Here is a 21,913-nt window from a genome sequence, read left to right on the forward strand (position 1 = left end):
CGGAAATTTCAAGACCTTTCAAATAAATCCAAATTTGACCAAATCGGTTGAGGAATAAGCTTTCCAGAGTGGTTTAACTTTTTTAAAGAAGCGTGGCTGTGGTATTTGTGAGAGAAAACGATGATCTTGTTAATTGGCGGCGATTTGGGTGGTCACCCGAAAACTTTAAATCACAATTTCTCAACATTTGCTAAACATTTTATATTTTTCTATATATTTTATATTTTTCTCTGAAGCTTTGGAATTCTAAAATTTTGTAGAAATATTAATATTTGTTCAAAGTATTGCTCTCTTTCCGTTGGTACACAATTTAAGCTCTGTTCGTGGTAAAATCTTTGCCCTATTTTCTCTGAGTGTATGAGATAAAGTATTCAATGATAAGAAAATGGTGTTGTTAAAAGATGATTAGTACTTGCGAATATCGCAAAAAAAGTAAAAAATATAACACTGGGAGAAAGCTAGAAATTTTCTACTCTTCCAGAAGAAAATCCTAAATTTCCTCGGTAAAAAAGCCGGGAAGCATTAAATTAAATTATAAGCCCGAAGAATTTGAGGAGAAGCGCTTGAAAAACGCCGGCAAGTGGGCAGATGTGGAAGTGGAATGGGGAGCTCGCCGGTGGGGATCTGTCAGGGCGATGTCAGTGTCTTGAGAGCCACAGCGCACGCCTGACCTTCCGGCAAGGTGACCGAGATTAGAGCACATCAGCTCCGAGACTTATTCTCTGTTGGAATTTTGTGGTGAGCACTTGTCCAGTGACTCTCCAGACGCGTCCGGAGGCCCATTGAGTGTTGTAGCCCAGGAGTTCGCGAGTGATTTCTGTGTGTTGTGGAATCTTGTGAGATTTTGGAGTCATGTCGAAGCCTCAGTCGGACAGTGAGAAGCGCAAGCAAATCAGCGTCCGGGGGATTGCCCAGGTGGAGAATGTGACTGAGGTGAAGAAGAACTTCAACCGTCATCTGCACTATACCCTCGTCAAGGACAGGAATGTGTCCACACCGAGAGACTACTACTTTGCTCTGGCTCACTGTGTCAAGGACAATCTCGTGAGCCGCTGGATTCGCACACAGCAGTACTACTATGAGAAGGATCCCAAGGTGAGTGTCCTCCTTGTCCATCTTTTCTTCTCCCGCGGTTTTTCATTTCTGGCGGGTTATTATTAAATCCACTAGTCATCGTGAATTTCTCCCCCGTCACATTTCCCTCATGCTTTTCTCTGTCTCGGCTTGAGATCATAATCCACCTGAAAATATTCTGTGGAATCGCCCGAAAGATTTTCAGCAAGGTCACCAAAGGTCGAAGAAAGTGGACAAAGTGAGACAAAGATGCTGCCAATGGTGCAATTTTTCGTGAAATTTAAAATTGATGAAATGGATGAAAGATTGCTCGAAGGATGCATTCTCAAGAATGAATAATAAAGATGTGAAAACTCATAGGACCAAACAATAAGATTTATTTTTGAAAAGCTTAAAGCATTTTAATTTTTTTGTGAAAAAGATAAATAATCCGGTAAAATGCAGTTAGAAGTGAGATAGCTTGTTGCTCTGGTTAAACCATTAACTGTAAATAACAATCAAGCGAAAAATTGACCAATCTTGTTAATTTTCTTTCACATTTTTTGTCTCTTATCTGATTTAAGCCGAGAAATTATTCAAGATAGTAATTGTGTTTTATCAAAAACCCAAATTCGTGCGAAAGATACTAAAGTTAAATGAAATCTGTTTATTTTGGTCAATTACTAATATTTTGGCAAATGCTTTTTTCCTTTAATTTTTTTTCTAAGTAAGAACAGTTACTTAAACTTTCAACCTTTGAGCGAGATTCAAAGTCTGATTCACATTCCCCGTTCAAAATGGAATTAAAAAAAAATATGGGACATCTTTAAAATTTTGTAAATTTCAAAGTTGTTAAATATTAAATATTAAAGATAGATATTAAATATTAGATTAGATATTAAATAGATATTAAATATTAAATTTGAATCTTATGACCAAACTTGAGAAAAAAGTGATAAAAAAGAATTTTAAAAAAATAATACAAATATTGTAGCGCGTAACTGGGTTTTCTCTAGAATTTAAATTTTTGAAAATTTCAAGTTCTAAATGTTTTAATCCAGATCCAGAAAATACAATATTCCTAACTTTTATTTAATTAGTTGTTGGCCTAATAGCCCAGCGTCCATTTTTCTTTACACATTTATTGTTAGAAAAAACCCTCAAGTACTATTTTAAAAATTTTATTTAAAATTTATTAATACAAATTAAATTTGTAATATTAAATGAAAAAAAAAATCAGGGAAAATGGGGCAAAATGTGGCAAAAAATAACTTCAAAATCTTACATTTTACTTAAAAGATATCCAATTGGTTCTAAACCGGTAACTACTTTTTATTCGAAATTCAATTTATATTATTCCTGAGGTATTTTGGGCAATGTTTTGAGTGATTTATAAATCAGTTCAAATCGTTTGTGAACCGGTAATGAACAGGTTATGAACCAGTAAATCATTTTTGTCCGAAAATCAATTATATTAATTTTAAAATTATTTTGGGTGACCTTTCGAGTGATTTATGAGTCGGTTTATATCGGTTAAGAACTGGAAAACTATTGACGCGAAAGTGCTTTTGAGGTATACAGTAGACTCTCGCTCAATCGGCTCTTTTTCAATCGGGCGAAAAATGTTGTTGACAATTTTCACGTTTAATTATGAAGCTAATTCGCTCAAATTCGCTATAGGATGCAAGCATCACTTCTGGCCACATTAGGGACATATCTCATAGCTGTTGATATTTTTGACCAATTAAAGCAAATTTTTAAGAGTAATTTCTTTCATGTAGTTTCTTTCGATATATTCAAATGAATATCCTAGGAAAATCCCTGAAATCCCGGAAAATATGTGGTTTTCTCAACCATGTAAAATTCATAACTTGTGGCCACTTTTACGAACTTATGGCCACTCGTTGAATAACTTATGGCCACAATATCAAATGATATAAAACAAACTTAGTAATAAAATAATTGTATTAGAAAAGAAAAGAAAAGCATTTAAACACTTTTATAGGTTTTTATTATTTTTCTTAAAAAAATTTTCATAGTTTTTCAAACATTTTACTCATAATAGTAGCAGTCTACTAACATTGATTCTGCGCACAGTGACCAGTAATCCAAACTGTCTTTCGTGATGGAATAGCCACGTTTGGTTGCAAAAAGAACCCACCTCAGAATATCCTCATCTGGTTTGTTCTCTTTTGGGCACTATGAAAGCATCCGTGATCAATTGTTTCTCCCGGAGAATTTCCGGATATTTAAATGCAGAGTTTGTGTGGGGATTGGGGTGAAATGAATGGAATACTTGTCGTGATCACTCCATTCTCAATGCTTCTCAATACTTCTTCCATCCTTTGAGTTTAATAATAGGGTTTTTATTTCGTTTTTTGCATTGTCCTAAGAGGGATATAAGAGAAAAAGTTAGGTTATTAACAACAAAATGCAAGTTTATTGAAAAAATCAACAAGATCATACACACTATTCTTTTATAATCAATTTTATGTTATAATTTCAACACTTACCTTAAATCTTATTAAATTTTTGCTAGAAAACTCAGATTCATTGAATCAAAATAAAACGATTGACAACTCGCTAAACCAAATATCTGTGAGGGCGCCACATGTCAAATTCTGTGGCCACAAGTTAATAATTTTATCAAATAGGTCATAACTTACGGCTTTGTCTTTATTTTACATTTTTTGCTTAAAAAATCATCAAAATCAATTGGGAAATGAAAATATAGTTACTAAGAAAACAAGTTTTGAAAAATAGTACTAAATATTTTTTATTGAATAAGGTAAAGTACCCTTTATTCGACCGGTTCCTCTATTCGACCGGTAGATTTATTTATTCAATTTAATTATATTTGCTATAATATTTTGTGTATGATCTAACATTAATAGGTCAATTATTCTTTAAATAATACGAATCAGTGACAAATTCATAGAAATTGATGAAATTCACCATCAAATATTCAAAAATTGACCCACCGGTCGAATAGAGGAACCCGGTCGAGTAAGGGTACTTTACCTTATATAAAATTTAGTTAATAGAAATTGTGAGATCGTTAGTAAATTTCTTAACGATTAAATGTATATTTGACCGTTGGGCGCATAAGTCAAATAATTCCCACAAAATAATTAAAATTCTACCGAAATGTAAAAGTAAATCAGTTTAGAAGTTTCATTTAATGATAGCACATCAAATATTCCTAACTTTGTGGTTCTTCGAAATTAATTTAGGGGAAAAAATTAAAGATATCTACGAAGTGGCCACAAGTATAGACTGGCCATAAGTAATGCCGCCACCCTAGTTCTTCCTATTTTATCGTGATTCTTTATAATTGAGCGCTTTTTGTGGAATTTACAAAGGCTTTGATGCCCAAATCTATCGATAAACCGGATGACATTTCGCCCCAAATGCCCAATTGAGAGAGAGTCTACTGTAGCATCTAATCTACTTGCTTCAGACCTAAGGTTTAGCCCAGTTCCCAAAATGGTCTCGAAATTCAAAATAGCAACCAATTTTATTGGATTTTCAAAATTCAATGAATGACTTGCCCATGTTGACCAATCATAAGTGATAAATTTTCCAAAAAATCTTGATTAAGAAGGAATTATAGAAGTTAAGCTATATGGCTAAGTCTTAGGTCTGAAGCCCGTATAAGTCACAAGTCAGAGCATTTCGCAAAGCCTGGAACGCTTTGTCATCCCTTTTTATTAAATCCCGAACTTCCAAATTGGCTTATCCGAAATTTTACATTGAAAGGTTTTTTTTAAATGATGATTGCCTTTACAAAACGCTTTTTGTTAAGTGCATTGCTATTTTCAATGACATCCCAAGTGACGGAGGCTCTTCTGTAGCTGCCATTCGGCAATTTTTTCAAATTGTAGCCTGAGAAGCTTAGAATTTTGACTTTTTTCTTTTAGTTCTTTTTGCTCTTTGCTGTTAAAATTAATTCTTAAATTTCTTTTGTTTTTGTAATTTTTTTCTCTATTGTTTTTTTCCTCCTCTTCTTTTTTTTTTGTTTTATTTTTTTTTCACAATTGTAAAAGGGATGTCCCTATTATTGTGAATACATAGGAATGGTAATAATAATAATAATAATAATACTAATAATAATAAATTAAAATTAAATAAGTGCAATACATTCTATCGTTGTTATATTTTTACTCATATTTTCTTATTCGAATTGCGTTTTTGTCAAATCCTTTGATTTTATAGAAGAGCATTTAATGCTTGGATTATTTTATTTATTAACTTTATTTCTTTACTATTATTTACGTTGGAAGCTTATCTAAATGCACTACATTTACCTAGAATCGTCCTAAAAAAAATTGTCTAAATTCCATTCACAAATTCTTGAGAGTTCATCCACCCAGAAAAGCTGTAAAAATCACGAAATATTGAGTGTATTTTTTCAAATTATTTCTCAATTTCTCCGGTGACCTCTCGATAACCCCGCATCTCAAAACAGAGAGAACTTTTTGTGCCCTGCTTGCTCTTGAGTATCGCGGGAGTGGGATTGTGGATTTGTGACCTGAAATTGGCGTCTTGCCAGCAGCCAATTGCTTCAGTGTCGAAGGACAACCACTTGTCGTTTGACGAGGCTTTGCTAAGACTCCAAAGTGAACCAAATAAGATACCTCTCAATGGACCAGTGACAGACTCATAGGGCACCTTAGAGAGTCTCCCTGGAGAATGCTCCTCGACTGTTTTATCGGGTCATTTGCTCCTCTTTGTTCTATCTATCATTTTGTATTTTTCCTGCGCTCAAATGCTTTTTTTTAACTCGATAGTCACGGGACTTTCATTTCAGCTTCAGCCTGTTTGTGCTTCAATTATCTTATAAAACAGTTGCAATTTTGCAATGGGACAAAGAATTTGATGCCTTTTATTGGTTTTATTTAACTTTAGATATCGGACAATTTTTACAGAGATAGAAATATCACGAACAATGCTCAGGGCATTTATCTAATTTAATGTTTAAATTTAAATATAATTTTCGAGACTGTTCAACATGAAAATGCATTTAAATTTTAGTGGAGCGTCTATTGCATAATTCGAGCAGATAATTTTAGTTTATTTACTCAGTTTACTTTTTTATGATCGTTTAATGCACGGTGAAATCGTCTCGTGTTGTTCGAAACTTTTATGAATCACGCACGATAACAAATAACTTAAATAGTTTTAATGTAAAGAGTAAATTAGAAACACAATTATTCATCCTGCACATAATGTAAAAAAATTATTTGTTTCAAAAGGATTTGGTAATTAGTCGTAATATTTTCTAAAAAAAACAAATTCGACAAAAAAATTTAAAATATTTTTAATATGTTTAATTATTATGCAACTGCAAATTTTTAAGCCTAATTCCTAGTTCTCTTATTTAATCAATAAGTAAATTAAAAATATTTTAGGTTATGATTAGCCTAACCTCAAACACAGAAGAATTATTTGTGTGTTCTGTTTATTAATTTCTAACCTCGAAAACATTTTTAAATCTTACCATTTAAAATATTATATTTTTGAAATACTCGTTAAATTCTAAAATATAATAAATATAGTAAACATTTGAGTCATGCAATATAATTACTTTTTAAAGCCTTTAAATTTATGGTTATGAGATAACCTTTTATGTTTATGTTTATGCTTAAAGTTAACCTTGAATTATTATAATTGTTGCAATAGAAAGACAACAATTCAAGTAAATACAATGCTAAAATGCAATACATTAATGAATAATAGTATTCTACTAAGCCGTGTATTGGCTAATCCTTAGGTCTGTCAAGACTCTAACTGTGTTATCACACTTACACATTAAAATTTTAATATGATTCACATTAATTGTCGCTGGTGAGAGTCCAAATGTGTAATTTGTGTGTTTGAATCATTTTGTATTCAAAATTTGATCTATTTGTTGATAAAAAGGTAGACTTGGCCCACAAAATTTGATATAAATTGATTTATAGCATTAACGCGAAAAATTAATGCGATTTTTTCTTTAATTTTTTAATGTGAAAAATATTTATGCTTTAGGTAAATTTAAACTTGTTTTTGCAGGCCAAGTCCACTTCTTTATCAATAAATAGAAAAACCCCAAATATTAAGTAACTCAAAGACACAAATAACATATTTGGACGCTCACAAGCGACAATTAATGTAGATCACATTAAAATTTTAATGTACAAGTGTGATAACGCCGTAAGACCGTCTTCAGACTAGAGGTTTAGCCTACTTTCCGAAGGTCTCAAAATCCCAAATAGCAACCAATTTATTTGTTCTTTTAACTCAAATAGATTAGTTCCCCTTAATAGTTCATTTCTAAGTCAAAATTTTCCAAACATTTTCGACCGATAAGTATCTAGAGAAGTTAGGCCTTATGGCTAAGCCTTATGCCCTAGACACACTTACGACTTAAGCCGAGAGACGAATTAGTGGAAAATGATGGAAATGTAGTTTAACCATTATTTCTAATATAATTACGCTAAGCGGTCTCTCGGCTAATCCTCAGGTCTGTCAAGGGCCTTAGGTCTGAAGCCCGTATAAGGACTAAGACTCACATTTTACCAATTATGTTCTAACATTCTCTATATTTTCTCTTTTACTCTTTTAATTAGCGCGTCTACTATCTATCCCTGGAGTACTACATGGGTCGCTCCCTTCAGAATACAATGATCAACCTAGGACTCCAGGGAGCTTGTGATGAAGCCATGTACCAGCTGGGCCTGGACATTGAGGAGCTCGAAGAACTCGAGGAAGATGCAGGTCTTGGAAATGGTGGCCTAGGGCGACTGGCTGCTTGCTTCCTAGACTCAATGGCCACTCTTGGACTCGCAGCTTACGGATATGGTCAGTACTACGACTTCTAACACTACAATGATTTTATTTTCTTGAAAAAAAAATCTAATCTTATTCTACTTCTGGCCTTTCCTTAAAAAAGGTCTTACAAAATATATTTTCTTACTTAAAGTAACTAAGTTTAGGTCTATCTTAACTTTAGGTATCCGCTACGAGTACGGAATTTTTGCACAGAAGATCAAGAATGGAGAGCAAGTGGAGGAACCTGATGACTGGCTGCGGTTCGGCAATCCTTGGGAAAAAGCCCGTCCGGAATACATGATCCCCATTTATTTCTACGGCCGCGTTGTTGATGAACCGAGTGGAAAGAAGAAGTGGGTAGATACTCAAACAGTTTACGCAATGCCCTACGACAACCCAATCCCTGGATATAACAACAACGTAGTCAATACCCTGCGCCTGTGGTCAGCAAAGAGCCCTATCGATTTCAATCTGAAATTCTTCAACGACGGTGATTACATTCAAGCTGTGCTGGATCGCAACTTAGCAGAGAATATCAGCCGCGTGCTCTATCCAAATGATAATTTCTTCGAGGGGAAGGAACTCAGGCTCAAGCAGGAGTACTTCATGTGTGCAGCTACCCTCCAGGACATCATCCGAAGATACAAATCCTCGAAGTTTGGCTCAAGAGCTGCTGTCCGAACAAACTTTGATGCTTTTCCGGACAAAGTAGCCATTCAACTGAATGATACTCATCCATCTTTGGCCATTCCGGAGCTCATGAGGATCCTTGTGGACATTGAAGGCTTGCCATGGGAGAAGGCCTGGGACATCACAAAACGCACTTGTGCCTACACCAATCACACCGTCCTACCAGAAGCTCTCGAGCGCTGGCCAGTTTCTATGCTGGAGAGCATTCTGCCAAGGCATCTACAAATCATCTACCATATCAACTTCCTACACTTGCAAGCGGTGGAGAAGCGCTATCCGGGAGACATGGACCGGCTTAGGAGAATGTCACTGATTGAGGAAGAGGGAGAGAAACGTGTCAACATGGCTCATTTGTCTATCGTCGGATCACATGCTGTTAATGGAGTGGCTCAGATTCACTCAGATATCCTCAAAGCTGACATCTTCAAACTCTTCTACGAGATGGAACCCGAAAAGTTCCAGAACAAAACCAATGGAATCACCCCCAGACGCTGGTTGCTACTCTGCAATCCCGGCTTGGCGGACCTGATTTCACAGAAAATTGGTGATGAATGGCCAGTTCACCTAAATCAGCTTGTTGCTCTGAAGAAATGGGCCAAGGATCCCAACTTCCAGCGCGATGTGGCTCAAGTGAAACAGGAGAATAAACTCAAACTGGCCCAGATCCTCGAAAAAGAGTATGGGGTGAAAGTCAATCCGGCTAGTATGTTTGATATTCAGGTTAAACGAATCCATGAGTACAAGCGTCAGCTGCTTAACTGCCTTCACATCATCACACTGTACAATCGCATCAAGCGAGATCCCACAGCTGCTTTCGTGCCCCGAACCATCATGATTGGTGGGAAAGCTGCTCCGGGATACTACATCGCCAAGAAGATCATCCAGTTGATCTGCGCAGTGGCCAATGTGGTTAACAATGATCCCATTGTCGGAGATAAGCTCAAAGTAAGTGATATTTCGCTGAATCTTTCAGAAAATAACTTCTTTTATTCAAAGTCCCAGCAACGAAAGTTCTCTGTTTGAACACTGTTCAGCAAAGGCGTTCGGAACAGGGTTCGGTCCAATGTAAATCCTTACGGGCTGGGAAGAAAGGAACGCGGTTGAAGTAATAGTTCTCTTTGATGGCCATCACACTTTCTGAACATTTGGGAGGCCGCCACCATCGCGGTATGTCGAACAGGGAACTCTATCGTTGCTGACAGATTATTCATAGTGGCGCTCCGTTCAGCGGCCAATCCTCGCAATATTCACAATTATTAAAATTGCTTGTTTAGACGCCATCTTTAGACGTAAATAATCCGTGTCCGTAATCACATTTATCAATTTCTTTGTTTAGGTGATCTTCTTGGAGAATTACCGAGTCACCCTGGCTGAGAAGATCATGCCAGCGGCTGATCTTTCTGAGCAAATCTCAACTGCCGGAACCGAAGCTTCGGGCACGGGCAACATGAAATTCATGCTGAACGGAGCCCTCACGATAGGTACTCTCGATGGGGCCAATGTGGAAATGGCCGAAGAGATGGGCAATGATAATATCTTCATCTTCGGGATGACAGTAGAGGAAGTGGAAGCACTGAAGAAGCGTGGCTACAATGCCTATGATTACTACAACAGCAATCCGGATATCAAGCAGTGTGTAGATCAGATCCAAGGTGGATTCTTCAGTCCTAGCAATCCCCATGAGTATAAGGATCTAGCTGATGTCCTACTCAAGTACGATCGCTACTATTTGTTTGCTGATTTCGAGTCTTATATCAAGACTCAGGATCTTGTCTCGAAAACTTACAAAGTATGAATTTTTAGCGAAAGCACTTCGTATTTGGTTCTTATTTGACTTTTGGAACTTTTTATTACAGAATCAATCGAAATGGCTCGAAATGTCCATCCACAACATTGCTTCTAGTGGCAAATTCTCCAGTGATCGCACAATTTATGATTATGCCACAGAAATCTGGGGATGTGAGCCGACGTGGGAGAAGCTTCCAGCTCCCCATGAGCCACGCGACTAAATCCCAAGTGTTGAAAGAGAACTACAAAGAATTCTGCAGTGCCATTGGGAAAACATCTAGGAACACTGCCATTATCAATCGTCCAGGGGCAGGAAATCGATGAGACAAAGATATTTTGTGCATATTACGTTTTTTTTTCTTTTATTTTGTGAATATTATCGCTTATCATGTAATCACTTTTTTGAAAGACACTGTGCTTTGTGAATAAATATTAATTGTGGTCAAAACACCGTCTTTATTATTGCAAATTAATCTTTCCACTGAACCGTAAAGTTATTATTCAGCGAGCTAAGAACGCCGAGAAAATCTTCGAGAAAAATGCAGCACACAAACAACAAGTAACACATAGGAAGCGGAGGAAGCACGTGTTTCCGACAGTTGGCCATTCAAATTGACTCAAGGAGGGTCCTCATTTGTAGCCAACTTCATGGTAATCTGTCATATCGATTGGGAGTTTTTTGTGGTGCAAAAATGGTGTTAAACTTTTAGTGAAAATCAGTGGGAAAAAGTGCAGAAAATGCCAGAAAAGTGCAGTGAGTGAGTAGCTAAGGAGTTTGGCGTGTTATTTGGCCAGTTAGTTGCAATATCCCAAAGGGGGATAGGTGATTTTTTAGCCAGAAAAGTTGGAGTGTGAGAAGCTGAGAAAATGGGTGACTGGGAACCTCTTGCAGAAATTTATCTGTCACATCCTCTGGCCAAAGACAAGGAAAATTACACTTTCTGCCTCTGCAGCCGTGTATTTATCAAGTAAGTGTCTTCCTTAATGATACAGGGAATATTTGGGAAGAGATGGGTGTTCCCGGACAATAGAAAAGCTCCCAAAATGGACGCAGGGAGAAGCTTGTGAAATTACATTCTTTCTTTGGGTATAATGAGGAGCATTTGCAATTTATGTTTTTATTCTTTGAAAAGAAATTCTAAAAATTGCAATTAAAAGAAATGGTTATCAAGATTCTGTTTATTTGGTAGAGAATTAATTTCTCTTTTTAATCATTGTTAACTTGATTTATTTTATGAATTTTTAATTAAAATATGGACAAAAATCTAAAATACTCAAATATTTTTATTCATGTTTTAAATCGCATTTCTTAATGTTCTTTGTAATTAATTAATGATACAAATAATTCTGCTGTTTCTATTGTTGATTTTACAAAAATTATACAGTTTCTATCATTTTTATTATTAATAAATTTTTGGTTGTCTATTGGAAAACCAAAAATTAAAATGCCCTGAGATTGACACAAATTCACAGTTTTCTCATTAATACCCAGGGGAAACTTTCAGTAAGTTGTGAGGTTATGTTTGACGTAACCTCAAAAAGCAAAGTCGTAGTAGAAACTCATAATAAACGTTTCAGTAATAAATCATTTTGTTCTTGTGATTTTAATATCCTTTCCTATTTGTTTTTATATGAAGCCAGTTGAAATGTATAAAATTTTTATTAAAAGGCTTTTTGGTTAAGGTTCCGAGATTATATATAATTTTATAAATGCGAAGTACAGTGGAGTTCCTCAAATTTGAACGATGATTGAATACAAAATGTAAAATATGAGGTAATGTAAAAGAAATTTTTCGTGAAATCTGAATTAGAACTATTTTTCTGTGGTGCTTCCTCAATACAGTAGACTCTCTCAAATTCGGGCATTTGGGACCGAAATGTCATCCGAATTAGAGAGAAATTCGGGCGTTAAACTGTTTGAAATGCAACGATCTTTTGTTCATTTGCATAATCACATTAAGTTGACGTACTCATATTTATTATAACCCGTCAAATCTTTGCTCTACCTGCCGATTTTACTCGGAGGTTTTTTGAATTTTAACGGTATATTCTAGTACATTCAGAGAAAATCTGCAGATTCTCGGCAGAATTTCTCCCTAGAAAATTTGCATAACCTCCATTACTTCACAAAAATATTGTTGATTTATGAAGAAACTGTAGAAGTTATAAAGAAAATTGTATGCTCTGCTTAACAAGCATTACCGAGTACACATTTTAGATACGCAAAAAAACTGCGAGCAAAAATACTAATTTCTTAAAAATCGCCAATCGAATGATACAAAAACACGAAATTTTGGTCGACACTCTGTTTAAAGTTTTCACTTCACTTTTCTCTACTTGTAACACGGCGTCGCAGAATTCTTTATTTTATATAAACACCGTGATATCACTAAGAATAACTCTATAGAATTTTGCAAACTTCAGTGAAAAATTTTTCCATCTCTTCTGACACATCTTGTCTGGAAAGTCTGGAATGTAGAAAAAATCTACAGAATATCTACAGAAATTCGTCCAGAGATTCGTCAGAAAATCTGCCGAAATATTCTGACGAATTTTGTCCCAAGCCCAAATAAAATTCGTAAGAATATCTACAGAATTTATCTGCAGATATTCTGTAGAGGTGTAGATTTTCTCTACAGAAATCTTAAAGATATCTGCAGATATTATTTGACGGGAAATCTCATGTAAACCTCTTAATAATCCAAATCACCGCTAAGACAAACCGTAGCAAATTTAAATATATTTGTTTCATTCGATAATCAGAATCAAACCTGGAAAATGTCGATAACTTTTTTTCAAAATTTACTGATGCCCGAATTAAAAAGTACAGTAGAGTTCCTCAAATTTGAACATTTTGGGGGAAAAATGGCATTTCTAACTCCTCAAATTTGAACAATATTTTCAAAAACTTAACGGAATTCATGTGAAATGCACTTTCCTTAAATTAAGAAATTTTTTTTAGGAGAATATATTAATTTAATTTATTGTGAAATAAAGGGAATTTGTTGCGGAAGTTAATATAATACGATAATATTGAGGAAACAGTAGAGAAAAATGATTCTGATTCAGATTCCACGTTAAACCTACTTCACGTAACCTCAAATTTTGCACTTAGAATTCAACCGTCGTTTAAATTTTAGGAGTTCAAATTTGAAGAACTCGACAGTAGTCCGATCTTAAAGGAACCGAATTAGCGAGAATCTACTGTATTGTCGTATAATATTAATTTCCTCATCAAATTTAATCTATTTAACGACAAATTATACTGATAAATTCTCTAAAGTTATTTTTCTTAATCTAGGGAAAGTGAACTTTACACATGAATTCATTTACCTTTTCGAAAATATTGTTCAAATTTGAGGAATTCCACTTTATTTAAAGTCAATAGAATGCAAAGAATGTGTTTATGGGATACAATAATTCTAGGACTTCATTTTCCAATTTTGCTGGTAGATTAAAGCAGTGTACGGTTAGAATCAGATAATTTTAAGAACGAAAAGAAGATTTTAACTATATTTTCTTAGTGTAATAAAATAAGAGAACTAAGCTCGTAAAGCGAATAGGTCTTATTGCATTATTTTACCCTCATCCCACATTAAGTACTTATTAAGTACTTAATCATGCCTTAGTTTTAAGTTATTGTAGCAAAACTAACTACTCAAAATATGTGTGAAAATTTGACAGTTTCAGTTCAAAATTAAGGTTACAGTTAGACTAATCTTAAGGATTAAAAATATTTTCTCGTCTACGAGGACTTAATACGAATATACCTTTTAGAGGAATTTTTGATCAATAATTTAAACCACAAAAAAATCAGCGAAAAACTCTCAAATTCTAATCTCAAACTTAAAAGATGCCAACTAGAGTAGAGTCTTCTAAATTCGAACGCTCGGGGGGTATTTTTGACATTTCTCGCTTCCTAAATTCGAATAATTTTTTCAAAACTAACGAAATTTATGTGAGATTAAATTGTACTTTGAATTAAATTCCGGTACTTTATTACAAATCTTAGTGGTAACACACTTCCTTTTCATTTTATATGATCATAATGTATGTAAACATTCAGGAAGAAGCACACAAATATGATTTTAATTCATCCAGAATACTAATTTTTTTAACATAACCTCACAATTGACATTTTGAATCCTAACGTCGTTGTTCGAATTTGAGAGATTCAAATTCGAGAGACTTTATACGCAGTGGTTCAGACTTATGCAACATGCCAAATTGAACTTGATGATCTTCCTTTACTTTTTCCTTTTATAAGGTTAGATCATTCTTAACCTCAAATTACAGAACAATCCCATAATTAAATATGAATGTCGCTTTTTTAAGGTTATGCTTTATATCACCTTAAGCCTTTCGAATAAACTTATTGGTTTATATTATGGGACACATTTTTCAAATCTAGAATGTATGTACTTTGCTTTTTGGACTTATGTCTTGCACATCCTCGCTTCCTAATAATATTTTAAACATTTTGAATCACCAAATTTGTGGTTAAGTTACACAAAAAACATTTCCTGGGATTAATAAGATGTGGGTGGGATTCTAGGAACTACCATGACATCTTTGCATCGACGTTGGACAAAGAGGAGATCAGCGAAGGAGATGATGTATTCGATATCAATGCACAAGTCCACTTTTCCCAAGAAACTCCCAAATCCTCGACCAAGAACAGTCAAGATGATCAGGATGCAGATGCCAATTCCTGCTACCACAGCGCTAGTGCATCCCATACCGATAACTACTGCAGCACTGATGAACATGAGCATATCTTCACCACAACTGCCAATGTGGGCTTGCATTCCTCGGATAGTGGAGCTGATCTCTCGGAATACTACTTTGAGCGTATAAAATCCACCCCAAAAGCCACAGAAACTATCCCCATAGCCAAAACTTCCCACGAAGAGGTTCCCGAGGGAGTCATTCATAGTGATCGGAATTCTCTTCCGGATGTATTTGGGACGGAAGAACTCAATGATTCGTGGGAAAAATATTGGGCTGGAAATGGGGAGAGGTTGATTTGGGCATCGTGGATTGAAAAGTACAGTGATTATATCAATCCAGACTACAAGGGGATGATTCCGGAGGGTGAAGAACCGGGAAAGTTTGTTTTTGACAGGATGGATGAAGAGGAGGAGATTGGAAATTTGACTGGGACTGAGATAGTTATATCCACATGTTCCCAACCGGAGGCGGCGGAAGGGGGTCCTCCACAGATGGAAGAGGGCTGGAATCCACTGTCACCTACGAGTATCGATGACACGTGGAACACGTACAGAGCCACCACATCAGAGGTGGACAATCTCCTGAGTCCGAGATGTGAAAGTGTGACTTCCAGCATCCCGTTGACTATAGGTACGACGGATTCCATGACGAATGTCACCCGGATGACCATCTCCAGCTATGATTTCTGCAGTAGTCGCGTGAGTTCTGAGAGTTCTCAATCTGGCACTGGAAATTCCCCAGGAGAGGAAGATGACAGTGATGCAGTATCTTCGGAAACTTCTTCCTCACAATTCTACGACACAGCCATCGATCGAGCTGAAAAGTCCCAGGAAGATGATGCTACGATGGATGTTGACAGCTACTGGCAAATTTTGTGGCAAAAACACTTCCAGGAGCAATATGCCCGGCACTATAATCTCTTCATGGAAGAGAGGAAGCAGCAACAGGAGAAATCCCGTCATTGGAATCTCAGTTGCAGTCTGTCTGGGGAGAAGACTACCTTTGGGAAGAAACGTTCTGATCAAGAGGGTGAAGATCTCACAGCTCAGACTAAGATTAATAAACGCAAGCGTGGAAGGCGTCAAGAATCTGAAGCACTTCCTGGATTAGTGGCCAATCTCAAGATAAATCGAGCTGCTGGAGGTGGAGAAGAAGCTGGGACTTCCACCAATAATGCGGATAGTCAGAATGTTGAAGGCGTTTCAACTGATGATCTAGCAGCTTTGGGACTTCCGACGGCTTTTGGAAAGCCCAAGGGAGCAACAAAAAAGCAAGGATCAGGAGATGGCAAAAAGCCACCAAATGAACGGTCGACAAACTTAAAGAGGAGTCATGAGAGTGATCCTGAAGAATCCAGTGCAGATCGGATTAAGGCAGCTTTCAGTCTCATGGGATACGCTTTTGAGGATACTCAAAGCAATCCAGACACAGCTGGAAATATCAATATGAACGGTGAAGTAGTTTATCGGAAGAAGCATATAAGATTGCACAACAGAGCGCTCAAGATGAAGATGACCACAAGGCCAAAGCACATCTACTTCGACGATGAGGGCAATCAGGTTCCAAGTGTCCAACAACATCCACCAGAAGCTCCCGTAACGCTGCATTCTTCCTCAGATGATGATTCTCATACGGCCATTTTGCCTAGAGGAGTTCAGCAGATTCCAGCTGCAGCTGCAAAAGTGACGGAATCTCCGGATGATCCGGATGGAGATCAGAAGATGGAACAGGAGACACAGAAGGAGAAGAAAGAAAAGAAGAAGAAGCGTAAGAGTAAGATCGCAGCGGGACTACCAACGGAGATCATCAACGACAAATCACTGCTGAAGTACTGGTACAAGCGCTTCTCTCTCTTCTCACTGTTCGATCAGGGCATCCGTATGGACAGAGGTGAGTAGATCGAAGTTCTTAAGGGGGTACCTGTCTTCCCTGTCCTGGTTCTTCATGCGAATGAAAGTGTTGATGTTTCGTGCCAATCTCGTAATCGATCACAACTTGTTGTCGTTTAGCCTTCAAGACTTAGCTCAAAGGAATCAATGGTTCTTAATACACATCTCCAATGTTTATTTCTCTAGACTTCAGCAGATAATAATGGGCTGCGACTAGCGGGTTCCACTAAATACAGAGCATAAGCTTTGCACCATGAATATTCGACCTTCGGATTTTTCGATTCAAGTCTTTTGCTTTTCTGACGTTGCAGCAACTGTTCACACATGACTAAGCGCTGTCCGAAATCTCGCGGATTCTGTTCGTAACGGCACCCAGATTTCTTTGTTTTGAATCATTCCCGCTGCTTTTAAACGTTTTGAATTTGTTGACTGATCAAATCTTAAAAAAAATACAAGTTCTTCTTGTGTTGATATGGGCCTTCCTCGAATACTGCTTCGAATTCTTCGATTTCAAACTTCCAATTCGCCTGAGTGTTTTTAATCTAATTGACATCAATCTTATAATTTTTGTAGCGCATTATCAATGTCTGGATATTACTCCCGACTTTGAATCATCTCCTTAAAACTCCACGAGTGTTATGTTGAGGTATCGTCGAAACGACGTTATGCCGCCATTTTAAGTCTAATCATGGCGCTGCATCTTCGAAGATGAAAGTAGTGCTGCCGGTCCTATTCCTATCTACAGTTTTATTTAGCTGAGATTTTTTTTACAGTCTCATTTTGAAGTTCAAAGAGAGCTAGGTCATACTAGTCGTGGTGACATACTTGAACTTCTTTATTTACTTAGATCCCTTTAAGAGATCGGGTTTCTCGTACTAACATCTTTCAGTCCTGGCGACTCTCCGCTAACTCCCCAGCACGTCAGAACTCCCAGTTGTTTAAAACACTGTCCATTACTTCCTTCTATCGTTTTCTAGGGCGTCCTCTCAACCTCGTCTCTTCAGGCTCACTGTCTTGTAGTTTTCTGGGCATTCTCTCAACTAGTAGTTGTTGGATATGCATACAGTAAACTCTCGTTCAATCGGGCGAAAAAATTTGTTGGCAATTTTCACGTTTGATTTTTCAGTAAATTTACTTAGATTCACTGTAGTTTCTTTTATTTTATCGTGATTATTAATAATTGAGCGCTATTTGTGGAACTTACAATAACTTTTACGCCAGAATCTCTCAATAATTTGAATGACATTTTGCACAATATGCCCGATTGAGAAAAAGTCTACTGTAGATCGCTGCCGTAAAGTCCGACCTATCCGAGGCTCCTTGCGAGTTTTCGTGACAATCTTGACGGATAACGGAGCCCCTTGCCCAACCCTCTTCTGGAGGACCAGATTTTTTGTTCGTTAGCCTCAGGATTGTGACTTCTCATTGGGGTTGGTTACGCAATCTGTTATCACTCACCTGAGTGTTCCGGGGTCTACCAGGGATCTCACTTGTTTGGAGATGAACATTGGATTAGCCTCCTCCCATTTATTATCTTAAATTCTCCATAACTGATTATAACCTAACCTAACTCTTATTTTTTCTTCAGAGAGTTGGTTCTCTGTAACTCCGGAAAAGGTTGCTTCGCACATTGCTGAACGCTGTCGATGCGATCTTCTCGTGGATGGTTTTTGTGGCGTTGGCGGGAATACCATTCAGTTTGCCATGACTTGCTGCAAAGGTAAAGGATAACCTTGAAACTTCCTTCTCGCTAGAAACCTAACCTCAAATCCTCTTTTTCAGTAATTGCCATCGACATTGATCCCAAGAAGATCGAAATGGCCAAGCACAATGCAGCAGTTTACGGAGTTCAGGATCGCATTGAATTCATTGTCGGAGACTTTGTAGCCCTGGTGGACACCCTTAAAGCGGACGTTGTCTTTCTAAGTCCTCCATGGGGAGGTCCTCAGTATTCAAAGGTTCGTTTTTTTTAATGGTTAAGAATTCTGTGTATACTTAAATTTTTTTTGACTTTAAGGAGGAAACTTACGATCTCGAAAAGTCTCTCATTCCATTACCAGCATCTGAGCTGTTTGCAAAGTGTCAGAAAATCACAGAGAACATCGCAATGTTCCTGCCCAGAAATTCAAATACTCAGCAGGTGAGTGACTTTATTTTAAAAATATATATATTTTTTTAAAGGTTTTCTGGAGTTACAGTTTGATTGGATTTTAAGGTTAGGTCGTACATAACCTCTGATTCTATAAGAAATGTTTCCCCGATTAGGAGAATTAATAAGCAAATTTTGAACCAAGTATAAGTATCTTGATCTAAGTATGTACGGGTCTCGGTTAAAATCACGAAAGCCAAAATCCCGAATGGGTAGAAATCCCGAATAGCCAAAATCCCGAATTGGTCAAAATCCCGAAAGCCAAAATCCCGAACGCCAAAATCCCGAATAGCCAAAATCCCGAATGGGGCAAAATCCCGAAAAGCTAAAAACTCGAAATACAAAATCCCGAACGCCAAAATCCCGAAAAGCCAAAATCTCGAAAAGCCAAAATCCCGAAAAGTCCAAATCCCGAAAGCCAGAATCCCGAAAGCCAAAATCCCGAAAGCCAAAATCCCAAATGGGTCGAAATCCCGAATAGCCAAAATCTCGAAAAGCCAAAATCCTGAAAAGTCAAAATCCCGAAAGCCAGGATCCCGAATGGGTCAAAATCTCGAAAAGTCAAAATCCCGAAAGCCAGAATCCCGAAAGCCAAAATCCCAAATGGGTCAAAATCCCGAATAGCCAAAATCCCGAAAAGCCAAAATCTCGAAAAACCAAAATCCCGAAAAGCCAAAATCCAGAAAAGCCAAAATCCCGAATAGGCCAAAATTCCGAATGGGTCAAAATCCCGAAAACCTAAAATCCCGAATGGGTCAAAATCTCGAAAGCCAAAATCCCGAAAAGTCTGGCGTTCGGGATTTTGGCCGGCACCGGTATGTACATGTAATAAATTTATCAAGTTGTTTGAGGTTAGAACTGAAAGATTGATTTTATTGCAATTTTTACGCAATATCTTCAAGTCATTATTTTTTTTACACTTCTACAGGAATGGAAGAGATAACATTTTGGTTAAATTGTCCTTTAAATTATAAAATTGCATAACTTCCGAAGTGTTTCACTTAGAACTTGGATCTTTCTTAGGTTAAGTTGACCTTAACCTTTAATTTCAAAATTATAAGTAACGTCTTTGTTAAGCAATAGAAATATGCTTATTATTCTAGGACCCTCAATCCACTTTTTATGTTCTGTGATCAGATAATATTCGATTTTGGTCAGTAAAAAACGTAAAATTGATTATTATAAATGACTTTTAACCTTATCTGAAACATAAAAATTATTCATAACTTCTTAATTTTTCCTTGTTCAAAAATATTTTACTATTTTTATGTATTTGAAGTACATTATTAAACAAGTAAAAATTGCTATTCGATGCTAATTTTACCAATCTACTGCGTCTACTGCCCAATCTCATGCATCCTTTTTATTAAACTTTGTCACTTTGTACTAGTTTTATTTTAGGTTATGCCAACCATAACCTCACATTCCGAAATGAATTAGCTTTTAAGTTAACCTATTAGTATTTTCACAAAATTTCTCAACTCAAATTGTGTTCTTAATTTGAAAAAAAAAACTTTCTAAATAAGCCTTGAATATTTTTATGTTTTTCCAGCTCTCAACGCTCGCTGGACCAGGAGGAGCTGTGGAGATCGAACAGAATTTCTTGGATAGGAAATTCATTGCATTGACTGCGTACTATGGTGAATTAATAAACGAATAAATGTTTAGGGCAAAAGTGGCACTCAAAGACACAATTTATAAGTTTTTTTTTTAGAAAAATAACTATGATTTTTCAGCTGTAGATGAAAAATTCAGTTTTGAGGAAGAAACCTACAAGATGAACTTGTTAGTCAATATCAATCTTTTCAATTTTATGTAAATTTTTATTTAAATAAATTTCTTACGATTTTTTGCGAAGGGACAGTGTTTTTTTTTGGATATTCCCGGAATGTTTCCGGAAGAGAAAAATCAGAAATTAAAGACTTTTTTTTTGTTATTTTGTGGAATTTTATTGAGACTTTACTAAAACTAATCCCTCATCTCTCCTTCTTCATCATCGTCGTCTATCCCTCGGATGTATAGGACATTGTTGCACCGGATTAGGACTTCCCCGAGGTTTCCTGAAAGTCGGAGCAAGGTTAATGTATGAAATTTGGGAACTTACTTTGGGAATTTTACCTGTATTTTGTCCATCTATGTGCTCCTCGGTGTTGGCCAGCTGGAGGTTCATGTAGCTGTCCACAGACACGAGATATCCTTTGTACTCATGGCCCCATTTGAGCTTCACCATCACAGCCTTCCCGGTGAGACTGTTGAGGAAGGGTTTGGGATTGATTGGCATAGCAGCTGACATTTTTCTACTGTTTTTCTTTGCCTTTCTGCAATATAACACAATTTAGGGGAAAACTGTGTAGATTGAATGAGGAAAAATCCAAGAAAACTCACGGAAATGTTAAACAAAATAATCACCAAAGCGGTGTGTTTACGTTTGGGTTGCGTTTTTGAGGTTATGTTAACTTAACGAATGACGTTTCGTCAAGTTGTCGGTTTAGGCTGAAACAAACTCACAGCTTTTGAAAGTGAGTATCGGAGAATAGACAGAGATAAAAAATCAATAAAAAATGTTGTAATATACATTTTTGGTCCTTTGAGCCGAGAAAATTATTCCCCATTTACCAATTTGTATATCAATAACCGACTTTTAATGCTTAAAAGCATGCAAAAGTCTCTTTTCTTTCCAGCTGACTCCCATGAGAATCTCCATTGAATTGTGTACAGCGCAGGCTTATCTTTAGAGTACTTTCCTATCAGACGCTGATTTGGAGTTTTCCCTTGACAAAAGGGCAGTTTTTCTCCTCGA

General features: G+C 36.6%; 3 protein-coding genes across 3 annotated transcripts; 2 read left to right on the forward strand and 1 right to left on the reverse strand.

The window, feature by feature from the left end:
• Window positions 1–587: 587 nt before the first annotated feature.
• On the forward strand, window positions 588–10,792 carry LOC129807314 (glycogen phosphorylase). Its single transcript, XM_055856507.1, has 5 exons — window positions 588–1,095; window positions 7,665–7,896; window positions 8,048–9,501; window positions 9,893–10,345; window positions 10,413–10,792. Exons 1-5 carry the CDS (start codon window positions 853–855, stop codon window positions 10,563–10,565), a joined length of 2,535 nt encoding a protein of 844 aa, XP_055712482.1. The 5' UTR covers window positions 588–852; the 3' UTR covers window positions 10,566–10,792.
• Window positions 10,793–10,990: 198 nt separating this feature from the next.
• Window positions 10,991–20,970, forward strand: LOC129807313 (uncharacterized). Its single transcript, XM_055856506.1, has 6 exons — window positions 10,991–11,312; window positions 14,900–16,965; window positions 18,553–18,684; window positions 18,747–18,922; window positions 18,982–19,104; window positions 20,666–20,970. The coding sequence occupies exons 1-6, from the start codon at window positions 11,212–11,214 to the stop codon at window positions 20,771–20,773; spliced, it is 2,706 nt and encodes a 901-aa protein (XP_055712481.1). The 5' UTR covers window positions 10,991–11,211; the 3' UTR covers window positions 20,774–20,970.
• A 49-nt stretch (window positions 20,971–21,019) lies between these two features.
• LOC129807315 (small nuclear ribonucleoprotein F) lies at window positions 21,020–21,431 on the reverse strand (the record flags this gene model as incomplete). The annotated part of the gene is given in 2 exon segments (XM_055856508.1): window positions 21,020–21,173; window positions 21,232–21,431. Coding segments are annotated over 2 exon segments (267 nt in total). The 3' UTR covers window positions 21,020–21,081.
• Between the last annotated feature and the right edge of the window lie 482 nt (window positions 21,432–21,913).

The sequence above is a fragment of the Phlebotomus papatasi genome, chromosome 3 (genome assembly GCF_024763615.1).
Source record: "Phlebotomus papatasi isolate M1 chromosome 3, Ppap_2.1, whole genome shotgun sequence".
NCBI classification, from domain to species: domain Eukaryota; kingdom Metazoa; phylum Arthropoda; class Insecta; order Diptera; family Psychodidae; genus Phlebotomus; species Phlebotomus papatasi.

Bases quoted from the DNA above. Each gene is read 5' to 3' on its own strand.
- LOC129807314 (XM_055856507.1), top strand. From the start codon at position 853: ATGTCGAAGCCTCAGTCGGACAGTGAGAAGCGCAAGCAAATCAGCGTC. The intron at 9,502-9,892 runs GTAAGTGATATT...TTCTTTGTTTAG, and splicing joins TTGTCGGAGATAAGCTCAAA to GTGATCTTCTTGGAGAATTA. The intron at 10,346-10,412 runs GTATGAATTTTT...TTTTTATTACAG, and splicing joins TTGTCTCGAAAACTTACAAA to AATCAATCGAAATGGCTCGA.
- LOC129807313 (XM_055856506.1), top strand. From the start codon at position 11,212: ATGGGTGACTGGGAACCTCTTGCAGAAATTTATCTGTCACATCCTCTG. The intron at 18,685-18,746 runs GTAAAGGATAAC...CCTCTTTTTCAG, and splicing joins TGCCATGACTTGCTGCAAAG to TAATTGCCATCGACATTGAT. The intron at 18,923-18,981 runs GTTCGTTTTTTT...TTTGACTTTAAG, and splicing joins GAGGTCCTCAGTATTCAAAG to GAGGAAACTTACGATCTCGA.